This window comes from Sebastes fasciatus, chromosome 13, assembly GCF_043250625.1.
Source record: "Sebastes fasciatus isolate fSebFas1 chromosome 13, fSebFas1.pri, whole genome shotgun sequence".
Lineage (NCBI taxonomy): Eukaryota > Metazoa > Chordata > Actinopteri > Perciformes > Sebastidae > Sebastes > Sebastes fasciatus.
The window spans coordinates 10,383,357-10,409,646 of NC_133807.1; the positions used below are offsets into that span (position 1 = coordinate 10,383,357).

The window sequence follows — 26,290 nt, forward strand, 5'->3', positions numbered from 1 at the left end:
AGGGGTTAAATTGTTGATTTGCTAAATTAAGATCCAGTTCAGTGGTGATGTGTAAACTGTGCTGGGAACAACCCCTAATGTACTGCTGAGTTGACCAAATTTTGCTGTCCACTGTTGTGTGTCAGCTCCTGAGTCAATGAGCTTCAAACAGCACTGCATTACTTAACTTAAGGGAAGTCAGTATTAATCACTTTTCAACACAGATTTTGGAACAAAGATGTAGATAAACTATTTTTGGGGTAGCGACAAATCTATGCCCTAATTTTAAAGACACTGCCAAACATCAACTTTTTTTATCCAACAAGCTGCTAAAATCACATTAACCTCTTCACTATGTCCATGTAGTCTTAAGCACTTCTTCATTGATTTTCCTGATCACACACCTGTCGGATGAAACTCACAGCTAGCCATTTGAAAACTGATTCTAAAGTCTGTATGTTGGAGGTTTCTTCAGACACTTGAATGCATTCATTGAGTTTTCAAATGAATTCACTTTGCCTTCAGCATCACTGCGATACTTGCTGGTTCAATTTCAGTCCTGATGATGCCAACAATGCTATGGATTTATGGAGCAGTTGAATAATCGAAAACTCTGAATATAAATAAGAAATGGAAATCAGAAGCGTGGGAGGGTTAATGTAGGCAACGATAAAAAACAATTTATTGATTGTTTGAGATCATGTGGGAAGAAGAGAATAACCATAAATGGATGCATAACATCTTAGCCCTTTCTCTCACAGAAATACTTTTAATTTCTATGTAGTGATGCCGGAGGAGCTTGAATGGAGGCAGACAGATAGATATATTTAGGGAGCACAACGTTTTGGGACTAAATATCCAGGGGCAGGTGGTATTAAGTTGTTGGGAGACTGAGAGAAAGCAGAAATATCATAGTAAATGTCAAAGAAACATCCATCTTATCTGTTTATTACCCTACTGCATTTCTTAATTAAACTGCCATGATCACCCCATCATTGGAGAACTGGTATGTTCTAATTTATGACATATTTGTAATGGAAAGAATTACTTTCTCAATGAGGCTTCAAGAAACTAAATTTGAGGAAATTTGGAAGGAATAGGAAAAATATATTTCCCCAAAACGCCCTTCTTTTGTTTAATTTTTCTTTTCTTCTAAATGTAATTTTTTATTATTATTATGATTTATTTTTTATCTTATTTCACATGAAAAGCACCCCATGTTCTATTTGTGTGTTCTATAATTTCATTGTAAAAAGTGGAAAAGTTTGTTCACTTCATATTTGTATCTTATTAAGTATGTTTATGTAAATGTATGAGTAAAACCAAATAAAGGAAAAACAAAATGAAAAAAAAAAAAAAACGATCCTGACAAATAAACTGCCATGATCGTCTGTGTTTGTATGCTGCACTGTATTCACTTTTTTTAATAGTCGTGTATCACAGCTGTTACCCTGCACTATATTCAGTTTTAACAGTTTTTCTTCATCTCCTTGTATTTTTATATCTGGTAGATTTTTTTGTACTTTGTACTTTGCACTACTAACTTTTTTTACTGCCTTTTTACTAACATGTTTTGCACTATGGAACTGTGATGCTGGAAACTAGAATTTCCCTCGGGATCAATAAAGTTACTATCTATCTATCTATCTATCTATCTATCTATCTATCTATCTATCTATCTTTCTAGTACGCACTCCATGACATACCTCTATCTATTTATTTATCTATCTATCTATCTATCTATCTATCTATCTTTATTACCCTACTGCATTTCTTAATTAAACTACCATGATCGTCTGTGTTTGTATGCTAAACTTAATAGAAACTATTAACTTCTGCAAATCAAAATGAATAATCAGGGGCATTGTCTTTCTTAATAATGTAGTAGATACAGTACCTAAAAGCAGAACTGAGAGGCTCCGACGTGTACGGGCACGCCCACGCTTCCCGGACGCGAGCCCGTATAACGTAACGTTATACCCGTTAAGGACATGACGTCAGTACGTGGCTCTTGAGCCTGCCCGAAAATGCTCTCCCGTGTTGTTGGATTTGGAAAGAGAGCAGCGGCAGCAGCACTTTGCGGTGAAATAATACATGTTTATCCTCGAGGAACACACAAACAACCCGCATGTGTTTAAACTTAAGTAACTCGCCTTCCCATTGAGTGGTGAAACGGTGTTTTTCGGGGGAGACTCCGACGGGAAGTTTGAGTGATACCGTTTTTCTCTCCCGGAGTGATGTCGAATCCTGGGACTCGGAGGACCGGGTCCAGCATCAAGATCAGACTGACAGGTAACTAAAACACCACACCAGAGAGAGAACCCGCGTTATACCTGTGAGATAAACATGTTTCACCTCGCTGCTGTGACGTGTTGCTGCTGATAAACCCAACCTGAGGAGTCTGAGGCTCTCTGCTCTGCTGTTTGCCCAAACATCCGGTTTCTGTGTGGCAGCACTAGCTTGTTAGCTTGAGATGCTAACCAGAGAGGACAGTCAAAGAAGCTGCTCACTCTCATGTTGGGTTCACTAGTCTGCGTCTTACAGGTCCACTGGAAACACCGGCTCTTGAATGCCACGTTTATAAACTTTATGAATAGCTAACACACTTGTTTCCTCTCCAGTTAGCATTAGCTCACAGTAACATGGTAGTTACCATTGACCGCTAACGCTTTTTGCTAGCTACACCCATTTTTTGGGGGGTTGACCAGCCTGAACCTTTAGCTGGACCTGACTGCGACGAGCTCTACACCCGGGATGAACGCTTTATGTCAGCCTCTCTGGGGATCAATCTGTCGGTAGATTGTGACATGCTAGCCTAGGTTACCCATGACTATTGATTGGCATTGCTGTAGCAAGACAAATGCTGAACTTATCCATACCCACAGAGAAGCTTTGACACGTTTGCTCTTTTTGGGCATCATGTACTCAACTCTGTGTTCGTTTTGGGGTCATCCTCTCCTCTGTAGGTTCACATAGGAGTCTCTCTCTTTCTTTCTTTCTCTCACACACACACAGGGACACAGCTGGAACAATGTTTTTTTACTGTAGCTAATGTAGATTGTGACATGCTAGTCTAGATTACCCATGACTATTGATTGGCATTGCTGTAGCAAGACAGATGTTTGACTCCATGAACTTATCCATACCCAGAGAAGAGCTTGACACGTTTGCACCTTTTGGGCATTCAAGATGTTTATTGTCACGCCGGTTATACAGGTACAATCGTGTGAAATGCTTTTTCTCCATTAAAATAATGGTTATATTACAATTATAAAAGGAAATACTTTGTACAAGGGCATATTAAGAACATATACATTAAGAACATATACAGTATAAGATATCTTTTTGGGTGAGAAATCTGTGTTCCTGTTTTGGGGTCATCCTCTCTGAAGGGCACATATAGGAGTCTCTTTCTTTCTTTCTCTCTCACACATACAGGGACACAGCTGGAACAATGTTTTTTTTACTGTAGCTAATGGCTAGCCTAGATCACCCATGACTATTGATTGGCATTGCTGTAGCAAGACCAAATGTTTGACTCAACTTATCCATACCCACAGAGAAGATGGACATGTTTGCTGTTTTTGGGCATCATGTACTCAACTCTGTGTTCGTGTTATGGGGTCATCCTCTCCTCTGTAGGGAACATATAGGCTTCTCTCTCTTTCTTTCGTTCTCTCACACACACACACAGGGACACAGCTGGAACAATGTTTTTTTACTGTAGCTAATGGCTAGTCTAGATTACCCATGACTATTGATTGGCATTGCTGTAAGCAAGACCACATGTTTGACTCCATGAAGTTATCCATACCCAGAGAGAAGCTTGATACGATTGCACCTTTTGGGCATTCAAGATTCAAGATGTTTATTGTCACCTGTTATACAGGTACAATCGTGTGAAATGCTTTTTGCTGGGAAGCTCCATTAAAATAACAAGTTAAATTACAATTATAAAAGGAAATACTTTGTACAAGGCATATTAAGGATATATACAGGCATATTAAGAACATATACAGTAAGAACATATACAGTATAAGATATATTTTTGTGTGAGAGATGTACTCAACTCTGTGTTCGTGTTTGGGGTCAGGCTCTCCTCTGTAGGGCACATATAGGAGTCTCTCTCTCTTTCTTTCTTTCTCACACACACACACGGGGACACAGCTGGAACAATGGTTTTTTTTACTGTAGCTAATGTAACCCCACTGGGCACCCAGGGGCCTCTATTCAAATGGAAATGACCACTCTGAGCCGCTGGGCAGACGCCTTGTCCTTCTTCTTCTTGATTCAAAAGTTGAGCAAACACACACACCAGAATGTGCTTGCCCGGTGGATTTCATATTTCTTCTTGCGTTTTTGTACACACAGGAGGGCACATCAAGTTGTATGATTGTGATGGATGCTTTTTGTGTAAAAGTGCTGAATTGCCACACAGCTGTCTGTTTATTTTCCTACTCTGTATCTCTCTTTTCCTGTAACTAGATTTCAAGAGAGCGGAGCAGGCATCATTTCTGACAACAACAAAAAAAATACGCTCACAGATCTGACATACTTCTTCACTTATTGCACTTTTTGCTCATTTCAGTTTAAGTTTATCTGTACTGTCAAGTATATCACATACAGTGTCTCAATTGGCTATCCAGGCTCACAACAGCCATGGCTCCTGGTCCAGCGCAAACCCTCTCGGAAAAACTCCCTCCAAAAACATAACATACAGTGTAAGGGACATAAGTTAGGAAATAATAGGATAGAAAGGAAATAATACTTATACAAAAGTTCAAAAGGGAGTAACAGTTAGAAATCAAGCTGCACTGAGGCATTTTCCTTCGTAAAAATGGAAAACATTCACCGGGTGCAGCTTCTCAAATATAGATAGATAGATAGATGGATGTACTTTATTGATTCTTGTGTTACAGCAGCAGGTTATCCAGACAGTGCATAGGAACCGTAAATACATATCAACACCAGAGATAATATCTATAGTATACACACAATATAAATAATATATTAGAATACACTATAAATAAACCAGACTACTACAACTAGCTTAGAAAACATAAAATACGAACATAGAATAATAAAATATACTATGTACAATAGCCAATTGTGCAATGACATACTATATATTCAAATATTGTCTGGCTTTCTTAGTTTTCTATGATAGTAAACTGAAAATCTTTGGGGTTTGGACTGTTTGACAGACAAAACAACACATTTGAAAACGTCACCATGGGCTTTGGGGATGTGTGATTCATTATCTGCTGATATTTTATAGACCAACCAAGTAACCGATTAACCAAGAAAATAACTGATAGGTTAACTGACAATGACAATAATTCTTAGCTGCAGCCCTAGTTGGAAGAAATACAGTATAAAATAACACCAAGAAGTGATTCTAGTGGAGAGCGGTGCGTTATCAGACAGTTGTGTTTGAGATGTGTGAAGCTGAAAGAAAGTAGTGTAAGTGTGTTTGGATGTTTGAGACTGTGGAGGGTGTGTGTGTTCTCTCATTATTTCAGCTCAGATGCAAACAGAGGTTATTGCCCCTGACTGTGCCCCGCCCCCACAGGTATGAGTGGAATTCTAATTGGGTGAGGAATGTGTGATGAGCCAATAGGGAGTGCAATGCTGCCCGGCTGGCCAGCGCTGTGTTTAGTCTGTCAGAGAGAGAGAGGGGTTGTTTGGCCTACATCAGAAAGGCCTGTGTGTCTGTGTGGCAGGGACGCAGACAAAGACCAGGCAAGTTTGACACTGGTTTATATTTCAGAGACTGCGGTGGGTTTATATGGACATGTTTTAGCTAGCCAGGAGAGGTGATTTTGTGGGCAAGCTTAAGTAAGCTGAAGGAGAAGTGCTCTATAAGAAAAGCGTCACATTATCTTTAGGTTTCGTGATCTAATTAGATGTGAATGGAAGGTATTCGACTTCATAGAGAAACACTGGCTGAAAGAGATGTTTTAGGACTGAGTATTGAGCCTAAATACTTTTTGAAATTGTCTGTAGCACAGAGTATCAAACACTGTCAAGTGCAGGAAGTGGGCGCTAGGGCTAGGCAATATGATGATATATGTTGTGAAAACCATATAAAAATGTCTATCATTTATATTTTTTCTATATCGTGATATAGACTAGGCCTATATTTATTTATTTTTTCTCTATAATTTCACTTAAAACTGTTATGTTCATGTTGCACTCAAGTTCTTAAAATGAGAAAATACTAAAGTATTTATTTCACACGGGAGTATACAAGTATACATGGCTTGAAATTACCTAAGATTTATTATTTGATAATGTTTAAGTGATATTTATTACTTTTTATTTATTTATTTATTTTTATTTAGGATGTCCCTTGGTATTAGCAAAACATGGTTCTTTGCACAACATAAAAAAAATTTAATTTGTTTGGGAATGAATGAATGAGCTTTATTGTGAAAAAAAAGTCTGTCTAATGAATGAAAGAATCCGTGATTCAGCAGGATTAATGTTAATTTGCTTAAGGAAGCAGCACGTGCTGCTCGGGTTTTGTTGCCAGGTAGTCGGATTAAACACCAATTTGCCCGAGTGTTAACACAGGGCAGCGTCAGGGCAGCAGGTGAATTGGGATACTAACAAGACGGGGGGTGGGGATGGAAAGAGGTCAGAAAAGTGGGAGAATGAGGAGAAACTGATGAAAAAAAGAGCAATAGAAAAACAAAAAGGACACAAGAAAGTGAGAGAGGAAAGGGGGGAATCATGCTTACTTAGGAAGCAGCATAAGCACTTCTAATCCTCTCACTTACTGAGCCGGCAGCTTGAGCAGAAACACATATACACTCACAAAAACACACAAAGTAAATGGAGAAATTGAGAATAGAGAGGCTATGAATGTGACACCATTGTCCAAAACAAGCATCAATACGAGAGATGCAGTACGAAATATTTGTTTTTTATATTTCTTGTTTAACAACTGATTTGTGAGTGGCTCATGGTGTTAAAGCTACTTTTTCTAGGCCTATTTGTCTGGCGCTTAGCTCAAGAGACCCGTTCGTCATCCTGTGTGTGTGCTTAGATGCCGGTGCAGGGCATGTTATTAAGTAGGTGAGATATTTGCTCACGTGCCCGCTGGCCGCTGCTTTTGTTTTGCTGAGAGGAGAAGGTACACAGGAAGTGTCATCGTTGTAAGCTCATATGGGTCACTCTACTCCACTTGTAAACCTGTGTGTGTGTGTGCACTCTGAAACAGCACAGGCTACTCAGAAGGATCTTAATATTCACACTTCTTTGGCTCTATCTGTGATCATGATTATTGATTTCAACGAACAGATAGTTCACAGCACCTTGGCATCCGTTCTAGAGAACTGGACCATTATCTTTGATTTAAGAAGCTTTAACGAGCTTCTAAGCTTCTGCGTTTTTATGGTTCCTGTCTTTACCTGAAATATAGCAAGTGCTCTCTGTGCTTAAGGTGCAAGAGTGGAGCTGAATTGCAAAAAAATATTTGTGGGAGATGGTTGATTGGGCTAAAACATGTTGTGGCTTCAAATTCCTTGGTACAGTGGTAGCTCCCTTTTTCATCATCTCCCTTGAACTGTTTCTGCTTGTTCCCTCAAGATTGAATAGAACTCTTCCCCCCGCTGGCTCTCTCCAGCTCTCAGGTTTTAAAAAAAAGAAAGGACATAAATGCCAAAAAAGAAAGCGGCAGCGGGGAAATTGAGAACCAGCTGAGCTGTAGCTGTGTGTGTCTTTACCAGCCGTGACCTTGGCAGAATGAGGAATTTCCTGAGACGCTGAGAAAGGGCCTGTCACACATTCAGTGCCACAGAAGAGCTTGTCAAGAGGCGGAAAAATGAGGGATGGGGGGGAAATTGGGGGTGTCCCTTGTCTCCGGGAAGAGATTGGAGGATGAGAGGGGTGGATAGCAGAGCGGTGGCAGTGACAGAGAGAGAGTCTTCCTCTCCTGCTTGTCTGAAAGAGGAAGCAGGGGTAAATTAGAAACTTGAGTCTCTCCCACTCCAGCTGTGTTTCTTTCATTGTGTCTGTGTAGAAAAGATGAGGTCTCGGTGTGGAATGTGTGTGAGTCAGGAGGAGGAGGAATGGAAGAGGTCGATGAGGAAGAGGGAAGGATATCCTACAGCCATTCTCCACGGGTTAATCACAGGAAATAAACCACGCTACGCCAGACACATCTACGCCACCACACAGTCACCACATCCTAAACCGCTGGCTGGCTGACTAACTTCCTAGATGGCTGTCTGGGCCAAACCAGATCATACCAGATTGTAGTTGGACCTCAAAGCTATGATAAGGCTTTCAGGTGGTGTAGCAAATCAGTCTGCACCAGTTTGAATAGATCATAAGATGCTTTTGTTTCTCTGAGCCGAGACAATACCAGCAATCTTCATCCCTGAAAGGTTGCCAATACAATAACTAGGGGTGGGAAAAAAATCAATTCACCTATGTATCGTATGTTTTTACGATTTTAAAATGCCAGAATCGATATATTTGCTTCATTTGAGTCTATGCAGAGGTAGAAGGAAGTTACCGCTTTTATTGTTGTAGTCAGAGTAACCTGTATCCGTCACAAAAACAATCCGCAGCCTGCCGCAGCAAGCCGAAATGACAAAGTAGAAAACGGCGGAGGGTCCACGTGGATACGACCTGCACTCTCACATCTTAAATACTATGTGGTAAACACTACACATACAGTAAAGTATGGAAACGCTTAGGGTTTCACACATCGCCAGGAAAAGCAGAGCTAGACATCATGGCTAAAGCTGCACGCTAACTCTGTCACGGACAGGAAACGTAAAAGTATTGCGGTCAAGCCAGCCGTCACTCGCATCTCCGTGGTCAAACCAGCCGACGCTACAACAGTAGAGCACCCATATACTGACATTTATGTTAAATGCATTCAAATGGCCTCGATGGAGCTGACCATGGATGTATAAAGAGACCGTAGCTTTGGTCTCCAGGGCCGGAGTCTCTGCTGTACTCTGCTCCACTGCCTGCTTGCCTTCACTCACACACCGCGCTCGTTCTCGCTCTTTCGCTCCACCTCACGTGCATGCCGCACACTACACACTGCTGAAGAGTTAGTTTAGCTCTGAGAATATCTAGTGAACGTCTAGTGGACGTTTGTGCAGAAATAAATGAGAATGAAACTTGGTGAAATATAGAGTGATATTGTGGTTTTAGCTGACGTGCGTCGCCTCACTGTTTTTAGCGATGCTCGTTCATGTCTATGTAGAGCGAGCACACGCGCGAGCAACAGGACGCTGACTTTCGTTTACTTAACGACCACAGGTGTCGCTGTTAACAAGCAATTTCTGTTTCTTAAAAATCGCAATACATATTGAATCAGTACCCAAGTATCGTGATAGTATCGAATCGGGAGATATGTGAATCATCCTAGCCTTAACAACAATCCCAACATTGGTCCATTAGCATAGATTATATTTAGGGTTGCATTAGCCCTGACAATTACATTACATTATTGATTAATCCGCATATTACTACTTGATTGAATCTGGTCATTTCGTCAAAAAAAATGAATGAATTACAATTTTCCAGAGTCTGAGGAGACATTCAAATATCTTGCTTTATTTGATCAACAAATAACAAATAATAAAACCAAAGATATTTCATTTATAATGATTTAAAACCGAGGAAAGCCGCTAACCCTCACATAGGAAAAGCTGGAACTAGCAAATGTGTGGCATTTTGGCTTAAAAAATAACCAAATGACTAATTGATTATCAAAATAGAGTTACTGATTAGTCAACTAGTTGTTTCAGCTCTAATAGTAGTGCATGAAACCCAACTTAAAGTTGTGGTAGATATGCACAGGAGGAAACGGAGTCTTCAGAAATTCAAACCAATGTAGGGGATAACAATCCTCCCCCTGCCTCTGCAAGCCGTCTTCTCCCTCGTCTAACTGGATAAAGATGATTGACATGATATAGTTACACATTCCACCTCTTCGGTCAGATGGGCTCCCTTTTATTTTATCTCGAAAGAGAAGAGCAGAGAAATGGGGCTAAGGGTATTTCTAAAAAACATTCTGTCACATTCTCACGTTTGTTTCTTGCCACCAAACACAGCAACGTATCTTAATTACCTGTCAGTCAGTGTTCGTTCATGAGAGCTACCTGCCGAAAGGCAGGAATCCAAATGGTAATTGTCTGTACATGCGTGCAGCACACGTGTTGCTCCAGAGTACCTCACATTCCTTGGTCCACTATGGTGTTTGAAAAATCAGCCCAACATTGCTGCTCTTGAAATTTGTTCTGCTGTAATAACATTGAAACTAACTAAACGATTCCACGGAACCAGCAAAGGGTTTGTTTGTTGACTCACCTTCATACTGACACTGAGGTTGCGCTCGAAATTCTATACTAACATGCTATTTAGTACGCTAAAACAGTATGTGAGATCTTTTTTTGTATTTACAAAACCAATAGTATGCAAATTGCATACAATTTCCGGTGAAATATTACAGTATGCAACGCTGGACACTACGGCGGCATAAATATCCCCACAGTGCAATGCGGTAGTAATGATAATGTTCATAACAGACGTTAATAACGCATCAATTTAAGTATCAAGTATTTCACTTTGCTAGGCGTAACATTTTTTTTAATTAAGGTCACATGAGGTTGGCAGGGGTTACCATGGTTACACGTCTCCAAACAGCAAGGAGGCTCTCAGGAAGTGACGACGTAAATTACTGCCCCGTGTGTCCGAAAAGATACATACTACTGTGTATTCACACAAAATGATGTTGAACAGTAGTTCATGTATTGGAAATGTAGTGCATAGTATGAGATTTCAGACGCAGCCTGACATTCAATAATCATGCTGTGACTTTCAACAACAGCTAGTGGCACTACCATTGCTCCGTTGCCTACACATAAGCACCAAAACTAAAGTTTGCATAGTTTAATATTATATAAGTTTAGTAATTTCCAGCCTCCAATATCTTATAAGGCAAAAATATATATACCGTGAAAGCGTAAAAGCAACTATCTACTTTAGGTTTAAATTGGTCTTTATCAGTGTGACCTGGGGCCTGTACTACGAAGCAGGATTTGGGGTTAGCGAGGTAACTTCAGGGTTAACCCTTCAGGGATTTAGGTCCTACAACGGTGGTTCACTTCTTACTGGGGTAGATCGCCATGGTAATTTATGCTTAACACCTAACCTGCTCCTGCTCTGAATTATGTCTAAAGTCCGTTTCACACCGGCAGAGTCGGGGACGCAGCTGAGAGAAGGCTGAAATAGTCCTACACGGCACATCATTGTCACATGGCATAATGTAGGCTACTGTAATCTATTTATCTTTTTATGTTTTGAAAACTATTGATATCTCACTGCCCCATCTAGATGAATATATCTGACTTTTGTGTATTCTGTTAAGTTAATAAATCTGTTAATTTGCGCATTCACACATCGACAATTTTCTTCTTTTGCCAGCTGTCCTTCCTGCATTTGGCATCTTCAACTGTGTTACTTTTAGCCTGGATTATGTGTTTCAACGTTTTTGTATTTGTTTGATATTATAGTTTGCTCTTGGTTTGTAAAATGTGCCGCTCTGCTGACAGAAGACTTGTCCATGTTTGTGATCGATCATATGCTGCAAACACCGCTCCTTTCATGTTAACACGCTCATTCAGACTGAGAAACCCTGCGTTGATTTACTGAGTTGATAACCACCTTCGGAGGATAGTCAGGGTTAGTTAAGTGAGATAGCGAGAACATACCCTGGGTATGTTGAACTCATTTTGTAGTACAGACTTCTGGAAGTATAGGGGTTTAAGATGCTGACCGAGAAATCACAACATCCTTCAGAAATGTTTTTGTTTCTAAAGCTAATTCATGTACATTCTTTGACCGCTTAAGGCCCAACAATGGGCTTAAAAGCTGATATTTAGAGCTGGGTATTTATACATGCAGTGTAAATATTATCATTATAGTTTTCACGTCAATAACACCTTACGTTGCTGTCCCTTTTTGAGTGCATTACCTCAGTCTTGCATACAAACATGCAGCTTGTTTTTGTTCAATGACCACACTGCCCTATAATCAAGACCTGTGTTTGTGACTGACTGGACATGATTGTGTTTCTAAGAATTAGTTTATTGTGGTTCAGCTGTGTGTTTTTTTTTAGTTTTACAGCAGTGTTCACTGAGCTGACCTAGAATGACACATGCCAGCTCTCGCACCATGCAGACCGTCTGGCAAACAACTAACAAGAAATTGCACACACACACCCACACACACACCCACGCACACACACAATAAACTGAATACTTAGCACACAGTTACAAACTCTCAAAAGAGTCTGGGTCAGCATGAGCTTTGCTCGCTGGATCCACAAAGATGATGTGGCAGAGAAAGCATCCTGCCACTTTCGCTGTGGGCGGCCTGTGGATGTGAGCTAGTGTGTGTGTGCAGAGATCCTGACACTAGCCTATACTTTACTGCTCATTCTTGTCTGCACGTCACATAAGTTTTCCTGCTCATTACCATCCCCTGGCATTCATATATTATATCCTGACCAGTGTTCTTCCTCCACAGATTTATGTGCACCAGCGTACATTTATACCAGCCTACACACCAAGAGAGCATTTACATATTTGTGTGTGCGGCATTTTGTTCATAATGATTTTATCTTTTGCAGTGTTATGTGCCAAGAACCTCGCAAAGAAAGACTTCTTTCGTAAGTACCTTTTTATTGCGCTCATTTTCATATGCATGAATCTTAATGTTATGACGATCGGTATGCATGATGAGATGATTTCAATAAGGGTCTGTGTGTGTGCCATCAACAACTAACACTGTAGACAAATCAGTTGCTGTTCTGTGTCATCAGATGATCGTATGCATTTCATCCTAAGTCTGCCAGGATAAGGGTTTTCATTTCCACCAGTTTCACCATGCTATGATTACATTATGCACCACCGACAACCAAATAGACTATGCTGTTACTAGCCTCAGTAAAGGTACAGATAAGAAATATCTGCTAAATGTCTGCAGGGGTAGGAAGCTGAGCTTTGTTGTGGAGATATGCTATCTGCTGTACTTAAGCCAATTGAGATATTTCTAATACGTAGATATGATCTACTTTGTGATTCAATGTGGTGGATGCAAACAATTAATTTGAGCTGTGTGTGCGCGTGCAGGCCTGCCAGATCCATTTGCCAAGGTTGTGGTGGACGGATCGGGTCAATGCCACTCAACAGACACAGTCAAGAGCACACTGGACCCAAAATGGAATCAGCACTACGACCTGTGAGTCTCCTACACCGCACTCACAACTAATACACACAGCCACTGAATGTTTTCACACTGGTTTTATTGTTTCGATTTTAATAAAATGTAACAATTAGGGCTGTCAATCATTTAAAATACTTAATAGTGATTAATCGCATGATTGTCCATGATTAATCGTGATAAATCTCAATTTTTTTTATCTGTTCAAAATGTACCTTAAAGGGAGATTTGTCAAGTATTTAATACTCTTATCAACATGGGAGTGGGCAAATATGATTGCTTTATAAAGATGTATGTATGTATATATGTGTTATTGGAAATCAATTAAAAACACAAACAATGACAAATATTGTTTATTTAGCATAAAAATATGCTCAATTCATAACATGGCAAACTCAAGCTGGCAACAACAGCTGTCAGTGTGTCAGTGTGCTGACTTGACTATGACTTGCCCCAAACTGCATGTGATTATCATAAAGTGGGCATGTCTGTAAAGGGGAGACTCGTGGGTACCTATAGAACCCATTTTCATTCACATATCTTGAGGTCAGAGGTCAATGGACCCCTTTGAAAATGGCCATGACATTTTTTTCCTCGTCAAATTTTAACGTAACTTTGTAACCTCATTTGGCGTTATTGAGCCCGCTACAATATCAGAAAGATCCATTGTTAATGCGTTAATGAAATTAGTGCCATTATACAAAAACATTATTATCACGATAACTTTGACAGCCATAGTAAATACTGGAGAAACATGCAGAATACATGCTGGGTAGGTGGCTCTACTCTGATGGTTGCCTCTGTGGAGGATTTAAAACTGAGCCCGCTACAACCTCCAAAAGATCAATTGCGTTAATGTGTTAAAGAAATTAGTGGTGTTAAAACGAATTTGAGTTAACGCGTCATTAACTTTGACAGCACGAGCAACAATATATTTAGAAGATTTGCTCTGGTGTTGCAAAAATGAGGGCTTGTCTTACAATATTTCAACTAATATGGAACTTTTTTTTATGTTTCTTTTATTAATTTAATAGTTGGGCAACACATTTTTCCTCAAGACATTCAGATTGCTCACACTGATACCAGACTGTGTTGAAAAACATGGAGTAGACATGTGAGAATCTTACATCTGTTTTTTCAGCTACATCGGAAAGACAGACTCCATCACCATCAGCATATGGAACCACAAGAAGATCCATAAACGACAGGGGGCGGGCTTCCTGGGCTGCATACGACTGCTTTCTAACGCCATCAGCAGGCTAAAAGACACAGGATGTAAGTCTGTCTTTTTTTATTGTGGCTAGCTGATTGTAAATACACATCAATGCAAATCACGGATGTTAATTAAACAAGAAAAGCTTTTGGTTTACATTTCCTTCCTCCTCCTCCTCCTCCTTCCAGACCAGCGTTTAGATCTATGTAAACTGAATCCCTCGGACAGCGACGCAGTGCGGGGGCAGATAGTAGGTAAGGTTGGACACACTGATACATTATCTGAACAAATGACCCCCTGTCGCCTCTCTCCCTGTGTTTTGTTTCACTGTGTGTATATCCTGCCCTCCCGCTCTATCACACTGTCATCTCTCTGACCTTTCCCCACCTGCTTGTTTCCAGTGAGCTTACAGACACGAGACCGCATCGGCAGCGGAGGCCCCGTGGTGGACTGCAGAGGACTGTTAGAAAATGATGGGTGAGTGTGTCAACAGATGTTTATGCTGCCAGCTCCATGTAATAACACTTAGAGAAACAATTACTTGTTGTCACATTGTTAAATGTTTAAATATGTTAAATTATTCTATATCGCAGTTGTAAGATTGAGGGCCCGTGTCCACCAAAGTGCTTTCCCCAGCTGAAAACGCTCAGCTGGGAGTGCTTGAGAGCGCTTTGGAGGTGCAGCGTTTTTTCAGCAGAGACGCTTTGGTTGCATCTGGTTGCTATGATACGGAATATCTGCGGAAGTAAACATGTAGGAACAAGGTAGAGTGCGTGGTCTGGATGATGGGAAGGCTGAAGCACGTAGGGAGGGAGGACAGACCTGTCGGTCTATGTCGGTTCATGAGATTTTGACGGGCGAGGAAACATCTCAGCGAGTATGATCGTTCGGTTCAGATGGGCTTCAGTCTCAGATCAACTTTATCAACTCACACAGGGGAATTCGTTTGATCCAGTGCTCCAGACATGACACAACATAAAAGTCCACAGTATAAACAATAGCATAACATAAATAAGACCACAACATACTCATAATATTAAACACATCTGATCACGTCTTTGTCTTGGCTATTTGTCCCACCCCTCCTCCACTGCGATTGGACAGCTGGGTGAAAAGTGACAGTGCCGTTTTTACCATAATGTAAATATGTGTCGCTCCCATTGCAAAGCATAGAAAAAATAAGCACATCCCCTTAGAGAAATATGATGGAAAGCCATTGTCTTGTTTACGTCATTGGTAATGTCACAGTTGGTGCTTCTCTTGATGAAGCAACAGGGATATTTACTTTTCAAGCTGTGGGGAAAAAAATCAACTAAAATACTTTGTCAAATATCAGCATAAAAGTTAGTCAAATTCAAAATACTTTGGTTGATATTTTCATGAGGAATTTAACGTCATTCTTCATTTCAACTGGGTTGTTTGGTGACTGTCCTTAGCATATAATTCAGAAAAACGTATTTTAGCCACCTAAAAAAATCTAAATCAGTTTAAGTGTACGCTATCTTTAGAATATTTTCACAGCTTTACCTCGCTGTCAGACAGTGCATTGCTTAGCTTCTGTGCCGGTACTCCTGTCTGCTTCTCCATAACTGGGAGCATGCCGAGCACAATCTGAGTTACTGTATTTAACATTAATACACTGACTATAAGGCTGTATATATACTGTATATGTAGCAGCGTCATGTAGAAACCTACGTCAGGTCACGTGGGAAAACGTTTTTAGAAGGGCTTGAAGGGAAAATGGCATTTTGACGCTAAAACATACATACTTTGACCAAAATGTTAATGTTCGTATTTGAATACATAAGGAACACCACTGGGAAGCTACAGAATGATATAAAAACAATTTAACTGATTAAATTCAGTCTTATTCTAATACTCTTCTTTGTCATGTTGGGATGTCATGTGAAGATGGACTGAGACCTATTTTGGTGCTTGCTGTTTTTGCAAGATCTCTTTAGTCATAGTTTCCATTTGTTTGATCCTCTCCCAATCTCTGTTACTCTGAGTTCACAGTAAAAGCAGTTGACTTATCATGTGCTTCAGTAAAACAGAGAGGAAATATGACTTCAGTGGCGCGTGTGTTTGTGTTTGTCTGTAGGCCTGTGTTTGAGGGATGTTTCAGCGAAGAGCCGCTGCCCTACTCCGACCCCACCGGCGCGGCAGGAGGCGGGAACTGTCGGCTCGACTCGCCCGGTCAGGAGGGCCGTCTTCAAACGCAGCGAATCCGAGGGCAGGACTCGAGAGGCCACGGCCACACCCCTCAGAACAGACCTCATGGGCACCAGCCGCCTGACCTGCCTGAAGGATACGGTCAGTCAAACATTACTCTTGATATTTAACTGATCTCCAAGACCTCTCATGTTATAAAGTCATGTAACATCTTTCTTCTTCTTCTTCTTTTTAAAAACAGAACAACGAACAACAGTGCAGGGCCAGGTGTACTTCCTTCACACGCAAACGGGCGTCAGCACCTGGCACGACCCTCGGATACCACGGTAAGGATCGCACTCCGCTTCACTCATGTCTAGTCCAAGCACAACCTGAAAGGAGATGAACCTTGAATAAACCCCACTGACAAACTAGGTCATTGCAGCAGTGGAAGAAGAGGACATAGAGGAGAATATAACAGAAAGAAAGAACAGTAGACATCTCCACACACGGGGATGTATTGCAGCAAATATACTGCATCTTTGTAATGCTCTGTAATTTAAAAGATTATTCTGTTGGGACTGGGAAATTTCACACATTTAAATTGAGAGATATATTTAGAAATGAATGAAAATAGGCCCCCACTACATGCTGTTCCCTGATAGACCCTACTTCTGGTCCGTGTTCTCCTTGTTTTGTTTTGCACTAATTACACCAACAGATTAAGAGAAAATCTCAGTTCCTTTCCCTCGGCCCCTGGCGCCTGGGTTTGGATCAATATGAGGGGTTAAGAACGTACAGTATGTAGGGTTAGAATTGAGACAGACGTCCGATTGAAGTCTCACCAAATTGAACTGGTGCCGTGCATTATTTCTGCTGCTGGCTGCGGTCTCAAGTCTTGTTACTTTGTTACTGCTGCAGGGACCTGGCCAGTGTGAGCTGCGAGGAGCTTGGGCCGCTTCCAGTGGGCTGGGAGGTCCGGAGCACCGTGTCGGGCCGGATCTACTTTGTGGACCACAACAACCGAACAACACAGTTCACAGACCCGCGCCTACACACCATTATCAGGTACACACATGCACACACACACACACACTTGAAATACTCTCATGCATCCCTCGTGGCGAAATCAATCTACACCTGAGTGGCAGACGTCCATGACGCATACCAAATAAGTGGTTTCAAGACTAATCTGCCGTTAATCTAATCTCTCGTGGCTGTAATGCTGAACTCAGACTGGTTCTGAACATGACCTACTAACGGTCATCAGCTCTGTTAATGACGCTGATTCGTGTGATTTACAGAAATGTGGGCTTATAGTAGATTTAGCTGCTCTGGGCGGATGTAGTGTGTCTCTTTTTTTTGTTGCTGTCTTTTTTGTCAACTCTTCATCTGACCGTCTGTCATGTTGTCTCTTCCCTGTCCTCCTCTACTTCTTCCCACCTCCAGCCAGCAATCCCAAGCGAAGGAATCCTCACAAGCGCCCCAGATGGATGTGGGGGGCGAGGAAGGGGGAGGCGGAGGAGTGGGCGGCGGAGGAGGAGACGGAGATGTGGCGGCGCGCTACGAGAGAGACTTGGTCCATAAGTTGAAGCTGCTCCGCCACGAGCTGTCCTTGCAGCAGCCTCAAGCAGGACACTGTCGCATAGAGGTGTCTCGAGAGGAGATCTTTGAGGTGGGTGCACACGTCGACGTTTCTCTCCCATGAACCATAACCAGACAACGATGCCGTCTCTCTCAAACGCACGCAGATAGATCAGATATTTGTACAAATGTCGAGCTGTGAAAGCAGCGTGGATCGAGTGGGTAGCTCCTGTGAAAGTTTACATTCATGCAGACGCAGCCACACTCCTCCTTACTCATGCACCAGTCACAACAACCTATTCTTCTCAGCGTCTTTCTCTGGAGAAGAGCACAATAGCAGCACTGATTGTGCATATTAATAAACTGTTTAGCGTAACGTCACTGATCTAAACGGGCTGTGTTGTGGAGCTCTAATTATTTCTTTTGTCTGTGATGATGTGGGTCTGTGGGTAGGGATGTCATGAGAACAGATACTTCCGGTACCAAGTCGATGACAAAATTCTGAAAACGTGACGTCACTCGTTTTTCTACAGACCCGTAGGTATCGGGGATCGGGGCTCAAGACTAACGGCGTACCCTCCCCCTGGGGACGATAGAAAGTTTCCCTGATAATGCGTTCATGCTCTATTCAGTAATGTTATTTTGGCGAAGGAAAATTATAACGTTATCATGATGTGTTCAAATGTAATCTTGCAAAATTCAGTTTTTGGCGAGAAACTTGAGGCGGATCATCAGGGATTAATGATAAAATCGCTAAAACCAGAATGCAAACGGTAATAAAGGAGTGTATGTTGAAGTACATGGGATTTATTGTTTTGTTTTTTACAGTGGTATCAAGAATTTCACTGGTATTGGAATCGACTACTACATTTCTAGTATCATGACATCCCTATCTGTGGTTATGTATTAATGTTGTGTGTTAATGTTGTGTGTGTGTGTGGTTATAGGAATCATATCGACAAATAATGAAGATGAGGCCCAAAGACCTGAAGAAGCGTCTGATGGTGAAGTTCAGGGGAGAGGAGGGCCTGGACTACGGTGGGGTGGCAAGGTAATTTGCTCTGAGCACTTCTGCGTTTGTTGTAGGATATCCATTTTTGTCAGCAAACTTATCCAAGCATTGCAATTTGAAGTCACATCCCATGAGTCCGTCTTCCACCTCCCTGCTAAGTTCAGTTCAAGTATACATAGGTATAGGTCTATATTTTTATGGCTAAACAAATCAGAGTTATGATACAGTTGAAAACACTAAATGAAAATGAAGTAATGCAAAAGAAAAAATTTGAATACCCGCACACTGATGGCGTTATTGAAAGTGTTTCTTTTAAATTGAAATATATTTAAGTATATATAAAAATTCCCACTTCATTTACAGCTTCTTAAAAACTACACCATTTCGCTAATAAAACTTTAAAGGTGCTCTATACGATATCCAAAGCATTAGTATAGCATCGAACAACTATTTGCTATGTAAAGATATAGTTTTTATTATTATTAAACCTTTATTTAACCAGGTAAGTCTCATTGAAACTAGAAAATCTCTTTTTTTTAGAGAGCCATGGCCAAGACGGCAGCAATCGAGTGTTTCAAACAAGATACACGCTAACATTTAAAACACATTTTATACACATAAAAAAAACATGAAGTATCAAGTCACAGTATACAACAAGTGTTACAGTTTTCAAACATCAGAGCCAAACTAACAGTAAAAGACATCTCATAGGACAAGCAGACATGGAGATATGCTGAGAGCATAGAGAATAGAAATGCTCCCAATCCCTTTAAAAATACTTTTGGGATTGTTTTGGACAAATTCCAAAGGCCTATTTTCCCCCATTCTGCCATTGTCTTTGAATGTCTCAATTTGAACAACATAAACATTGGACATAAAACAACTCTACGTGGTAAAGAAGTGCTACATCTATTCATTCGAGCTGCTAATTTCAAAATAGAAGACACATTATTACATGACTACATTATTATTATTTTTTCAGTTTTCTCATTGATGATGATGATTAATGAATGTGTAACCAAGTTTCTCTGTGAGTTTTGAACATTTGCTAACAATGCTGTGTTTGTCTGCAGGGAGTGGCTGTACCTGCTGTGTCATGAAATGTTGAACCCCTATTACGGCCTGTTCCAGTACTCCACAGACAATATCTACACACTACAGATCAACCCCGACTCCTCCATCAACCCTGTGAGTACACACAAACAGCACATTAAGCACTTCACGGTAGAACTGAATAAGGGCACTCTCTGACATTATGTGTCTGTCTCTGTCTCTCCGTCTGCGTTACCGTCTTTCAGGACCACCTGTCATATTTCCACTTTGTGGGCCGTGTGATGGGCCTGGCAGTTTTTCACGGTCACTACATCAACGGGAGCTTCACGCTGCCCTTCTACAAACAGCTGCTAGGCAAACCCATCCAGCTCAACGACCTGGAGACCACCGACCCGGAGTTGCACAAGAGCCTCGTCTGGATATTGTGAGCGAACGCACCTGCACACAAGTCAATCTGAGTTATTTCTTACTTTATATCCGGCACTGTCCCCTTTTGGATATGAGTAGATTTTCCGTTTCAGCGTTAACTTGTTCTAATACTCTTTGCGCAGAGAGAACGACATCACTTCAGTCCTCGACCACACGTTCTGCGTGGAGCACAATGCCTTTGGGAAGTTTTTACAACATGAACTCAAACCTAACGGCCGCAATATCCCCGTCACTGAGGACAACAAAAAAGAATACGTAAGGTAAGAGCAGCGAGATCGTTAATGCTCCATCTTTAATGTGGATGTTATCCAAACTATGCCCCTGATGCAGAACGTAAACAATATACTGTCTTGTCGGCAGAAAGAGCTGTTGTGCACTATACTTTTGCCCGTTTATTATAATGTACTTATTTGGCCTGCGCGATGTGTGTTTGTATTTTTCAGACTTTATGTGAACTGGAGGTTTATGCGAGGAATTGAAGCCCAGTTTCTGGCTCTACAGAAGGGATTCAGTGAGCTCATCCCCCAGCACCTCCTCAAACCTTTCGACCATAAAGAACTCGAGGTACATGTGCTGTCCAAGCTCATCACTTGCATTATTATGTGGCTTTTGAAGTCTTAATATACTGTGTTTGCCACATTTGCTTCTTATTAATCTCTTCCTCTCACCCTCAACCCCCGCCACGCTTCCCCTCCTCCTCAAAACCTCTCCTCCAGTTGATCATCGGCGGACTGGGGAAGATAGATCTCGCAGACTGGAAGACCAACACCCGCCTGAAGCACTGCACAAGTGAAAGCAACGTGGTGCGGTGGTTCTGGCAGGCGGTGGAGGCCTTCAGCGAGGAGAGGAGAGGACGCCTCCTGCAGTTCGTCACGGGCTCCACCAGGGTCCCCTTACAAGGATTCAAAGCGCTGCAGGGTGGGTCATGGACTGGCTTAGACAACACACACACACATACTGTACTCACATCAGTTACTATGTTCATTTGATGCTAACATTTGGTCTGCTTATTCAATTTATCTGTCTTCCTGAGGATTAATATAAAAAGACCTCTCACACGTACTAGCAGTATAATAACTAAAGACACAGGAAACAGACCCTGTTTACTACGTTTGAGCTTAATAATGGTACATTTTTGAGGACATTTTACTCATGTAAACATATCCCAACAAGAATATATAGTATATGGAGATGTGCTCAGATACTTACAGACTTAATTTAGGGCTGCAACTAACGTTTATTTTCTTAAGCGATTAATCTGACGATTATTTTTGCGATGAATCAGTTAATTGTTTTCACTATAAAATGTCAGAAAATAGTGTCAAAATCAAAGGGGACGTCTTTAAAGGAATAGTTCACCCAAAAACAATATAAATTGTATATAGTACTCGTCTCCTTAGGCTCACTTTGGTCCAAAAGACATAAAACATACCAAAAAAACAGCATTTTCCAAGTGCATTTTTGGATTATCGACACACTCAAAGCACATAACCCACAGAGGAGCTGAATTAAAAGTTTTGGAAACAATTTCAATCAAAACAAGAACGACTCTAAATTTAGAAAATATATCCCGCATCAGATCTGTTGTGGCAGCAAGCAGGGGGTCAGGATCATGTCCGCACATTTTCAGAAGACAGTTTAATGTGCAGTTAAATGACGTTAGCATGCCAATGAAAGCATCAACTGATTTATTTGGTAAACTTTGACATCTGATGTGAGCTTCTATACCATGTAACGATTGCTGAGTGTTCCGTATACCAGAGTAGAGCAGTGATAACTAGAATGTATATGTGTAAGGTTCTACAGGTTCTGCAGGACCAAGGCTCTTCACCATCCATTTGATAGACGCCAACACAGACAACCTGCCCAAGGCTCACACATGGTGAGGACACATGAAAGACGGTTTCTTTTTTTTTTTATATTTGCAGAAGACATGTCACTAATGATGCTTTTTCCGTCTCTAGTTTTAACCGGATAGACGTCCCTCCCTACGAGTCTTACGAGAAGCTCTACGAGAAACTGCTGACGGCTGTGGAGGAGACGTGCGGCTTCGCCGTGGAGTGACCGAATCCACCGCAAAACCAACATACAACAGTCACAACTTGCGCTTGCACTTGCACACAAACTATTTGACTTTTGAAACACATCAACAGAATATCAAGTATACGCGGAGTATACGGAGTGGCCAAGCATCACAAGAACACACGGTCTCTTGCCACCTCCTCACCGCCGGACTGTTAGCGGGGGGTTAAAGGAGGAAGCACAGCGGGAGAGGAAAAAAGGAAAAAAAACAGACAAAAAAATAAAGTATTTTAAAATTTTTCAAATGTTTTGAAGAAGCATTTTTATCCTTCAGTTTTAACAAGCTATGATGTCATTCTTCAGAATGTCTACCGCCACAGTGACTCCCCTGACACGCTCGAGTCAACGGACAGAACTGGCCAATCACATTGCGAGCCTGCGAACAGAGACCTTGAAATCGGACGCGTGAAGAACAAGGCGGAGACTGATTGTCTTTCTGTCTGACAAGCTGATTTGATTGACTAGTATTCATGCTTCATGTTTAACCACTGTCGTGTATCAGAATGTGTGCATGTACGTGTGATTGTGTGTGTGAGACGGCGAGAGAGTGAGACTGTATTTGTGTCTGTGTGAGTGAGTGAGTGAGTGATTGATTGAGTGAGTGAGTGTGTGTGTGTGTGTGTCAGGCATGGCACCCGGTTAACGCTGTAAAAAATGATCAAATGAGCCTGCTCCTCTGTTTGGTAACTTTTTTGTCTCCTCCGTTTGTATCTGCGACCACTCTGATCCACTCTGATATTTTATTATTTATTACTAAGTGATTACTGACCAAGCTGCTATATGCTCTACAGAGAGCCCACACTAATCTCTTCATCACCCCCTCTACCAGAGTTGAAGGGTCAATTCACTTGCAATTCAAGTAATCCACAAAGTGGGTTTTATTGAATTACTTTACTTTTTTTTTTTTTTTTTTAAACATTCATATTATTGCAGAGAAATACTCTTGTTAGTGTATGAAATCTGTTTCGGTGTTTTGAATACCATGTTACATTTATTTGACATGAAAGCCCCTAATTTTGAAATCTAACTCTACTGACGTTCTGGAGAGGTCCGAAAGGCATGACCTGGATATTTAACAAAATGAGCCACGAGGATGGAAAGAAGGAGTCAGCTTCAGGAATTCTTTTGGTTGTGTGTAACATGTATAATAAAATCTCACAAGCCTTTTCGTACATGTTTCATCATCCATTTCACCATCTTTTTTTTTTCTCTTTGTGGCCCTGATGTGTCTCTGCCCGTCTCTTTTTCTCCATAGCCTGGATGTTAGAAAAAAAAGTAGTTCTCGTCCTCAAGACCACCATGAATGAACAAAGTCTCTTTGCAGTCATTGATCCTCCAACGAAGTGAATGAAATCAAAAACCTAAATGTTGAGCAAGTAAAGTTGGGATTTGTCATAGATTGATTATTGAAGACTGTTAAGCAGTATCATTTCAATCTGCATTTTCTAGGTTCTGAGTTCACTGTGTAATGGATGCAAGAGTATTGTAACTTACAATGTACTAAACATTTATGAAAAAATACAATGTAAATAAGATTATATTAAAAGAAATTAAATTGAAAATACATTCCTTGAGTTGTGTGCATTATTGTCTCTCTGTGTATATACGACTATCCAAATCAATCAACAAATATTCTCTGTATAATAAACCTTGATGTATTATTTACATACTATTTGTAGGCAGAGGAGGCAAGTCAGTGTTATATCATTAATCTTTCCAGCTGTCCAAAGAGTCCAAATCTGTTACAAAGCTTAGTGTGCAGTGATAATTGGGGTTTTGGCTATCCCATATTATTATATTGTTGTTATTATTATTATTATTATAATGGAATCATATTTTTTCAGTTACACCATAATATATTTTTGTAGTGTCACTTTACTGTTCTTTTCTTTGTCTTTTAAAGGTCTCATATTGTAAGAAGTGAGATTTTCATGTCTTTTATATTATAAAGCAGGTTTAAGTGATATATAAATACTGTTAAACTATCAAAGCGCTCAATATACGGAGAAATACACACAGCCCGTATTCACAAATTGTGCGTTTGAAACAAGCCGTTTGGATTTCCGTCCTTTTGTGATGTCACAAATATACAATATATAGATCATTACACGGTTTTAAACGTAAACATTCTAAATGTGTCCCATTTTATTTCCTGTTGGAGTGTATGTGAATTACATCAGATGACAGGAAGTAAACATGGACCCTAGGATTGCAATTCTGTGGCAATGCCGTTGAAATGCACTAAAACAGAGTGTTTCAGACAGAGGGTAAATACAGGTATAGTCAGGCAGACAGTATGAGGGAAATCATTTTTTTTTGAAAATTAAAGCATGTAAACATGTTCTAGTAGAAACACAAAATACAAATATGAACCTGAAAATGAGCACGATATGAGACCTTTAAGTTTTGTACATGTAAATAGAAACTATCCTCTATGTCCAATGTACCCTGAGCCAACCCTTAGGGACTACATTTCCCAGAAGTCCACCTGTCCGCTGTACGTAGAGGCTGGTGCCGTACGTACGCGTGACGCGTTGGACTGGTCTTGTTTTGGCAGTTTTGTTTCGATATTCACGGATTGCCAGTCCTCCAAAAGGCGTTTTGTATTGGTTATACAACACGAAGCTGCGGTATTGTACATTCCTGCATATGTATTATTCATACCTAGATATCAGACTGTGTATTGTTGGCGTTGAAGCTCTGCTGTGGAGAGAAATCCCGACAGAAGTGAGCTGACTACTTAACCTACTCGCTAGCTAGCAAGCCGAGCTAACATTACCATTAGCTCGGCGGTGAGCTGTGGTTTGTTCTGTTTGTCTGCGAGGAAATGATTCTTTACGCTTCTGACATGTCTGTTTCTAACTACAGCATCTCACACTTTAACCTGATGTTGCAGTGTTAAGAGTAATGTCAAAGTAATGAATAAAACGCAAGTTCATATAGCTAGTGTTGCAACATTGGCCGCTTCTCGCTGTGTTAGCCTCTGCTGTCTAACAACATGTACATTGATTTCATGCCAACTTTGATCAGATCTAAGGGGAAGTAGGGCTGGGTTAGCAAGCACATATGACCAAGTGAATGATTCAACACAGTCTTGAGGGATAGGCCAACACATTACATCAACTTTCAGTCAGCTAGCTGGTGTTATTTCTAGTTGGTGACACAAATCCTAACCCCTTATAACCCTGTTTATTTGTTTGTTTATTTGTTTTGCACAATTTAAGACTATACAAAATAACAAATCATAAATGAATAATATACAGTGCAGGAAGAGGCAAACAACCCACTGGGCTTATCTGAAGCCTCCACCTAGAGACAAGATTAATATAAAGAATTAATATGACTACATAATAGTGATAAACAATTAGGACAATATATATATATATATATATAATAACATCAATAACAATACAGTAAATATATCAAAAAAGACAAGTGTGTGTGTGTTGTGTGGAAATGATCCCTTACTGCTCTGACATGTCTGTTCTTAACTACAGCATCTCACACTTTAAGCTACTGTTACAGTGTTAAGA

General features: G+C 40.7%; 2 protein-coding genes across 7 annotated transcripts in view; both read left to right on the forward strand.

Annotated features, from left to right (window-relative positions):
- The first annotated feature begins 1,978 nt into the window (after positions 1-1,978).
- On the forward strand, positions 1,979-24,323 carry smurf1 (SMAD specific E3 ubiquitin protein ligase 1). 2 transcript variants are annotated; one of them, XM_074655386.1, is made up of 18 exons: positions 1,979-2,271; positions 12,641-12,679; positions 13,143-13,251; positions 14,375-14,508; positions 14,635-14,700; positions 14,848-14,923; positions 16,548-16,759; positions 16,860-16,944; positions 17,519-17,665; positions 18,047-18,272; positions 19,129-19,232; positions 20,267-20,381; positions 20,492-20,670; positions 20,798-20,935; positions 21,119-21,239; positions 21,392-21,593; positions 22,482-22,557; positions 22,640-24,323. In XM_074655386.1, the coding sequence occupies exons 1-18, from the start codon at positions 2,217-2,219 to the stop codon at positions 22,737-22,739; spliced, it is 2,184 nt and encodes a 727-aa protein (XP_074511487.1). In that variant the 5' UTR covers positions 1,979-2,216; the 3' UTR covers positions 22,740-24,323. The 2 variants fall into 2 exon arrangements, with proteins under 2 accessions (XP_074511487.1, XP_074511486.1); XM_074655385.1 differs by having other exon boundaries at positions 1,993-2,271; positions 22,473-22,557.
- Positions 24,324-25,249: 926 nt separating this feature from the next.
- rnf216 (ring finger protein 216) overlaps positions 25,250-26,290 on the forward strand; it is a 29,568-nt gene continuing 28,527 nt past the window's right edge. For 3 of the 5 annotated variants that reach the window (XM_074655381.1, XM_074655383.1, XM_074655384.1), the window contains exon 1: positions 25,250-25,387. The gene's annotated coding sequence lies outside the window, so the exon portion shown is untranslated. Of the gene's footprint in view, positions 25,485-26,290 lie in introns of all 5 variants that reach the window. The other 2 variants (XM_074655380.1, XM_074655382.1) reach the window with 1 other exon arrangement.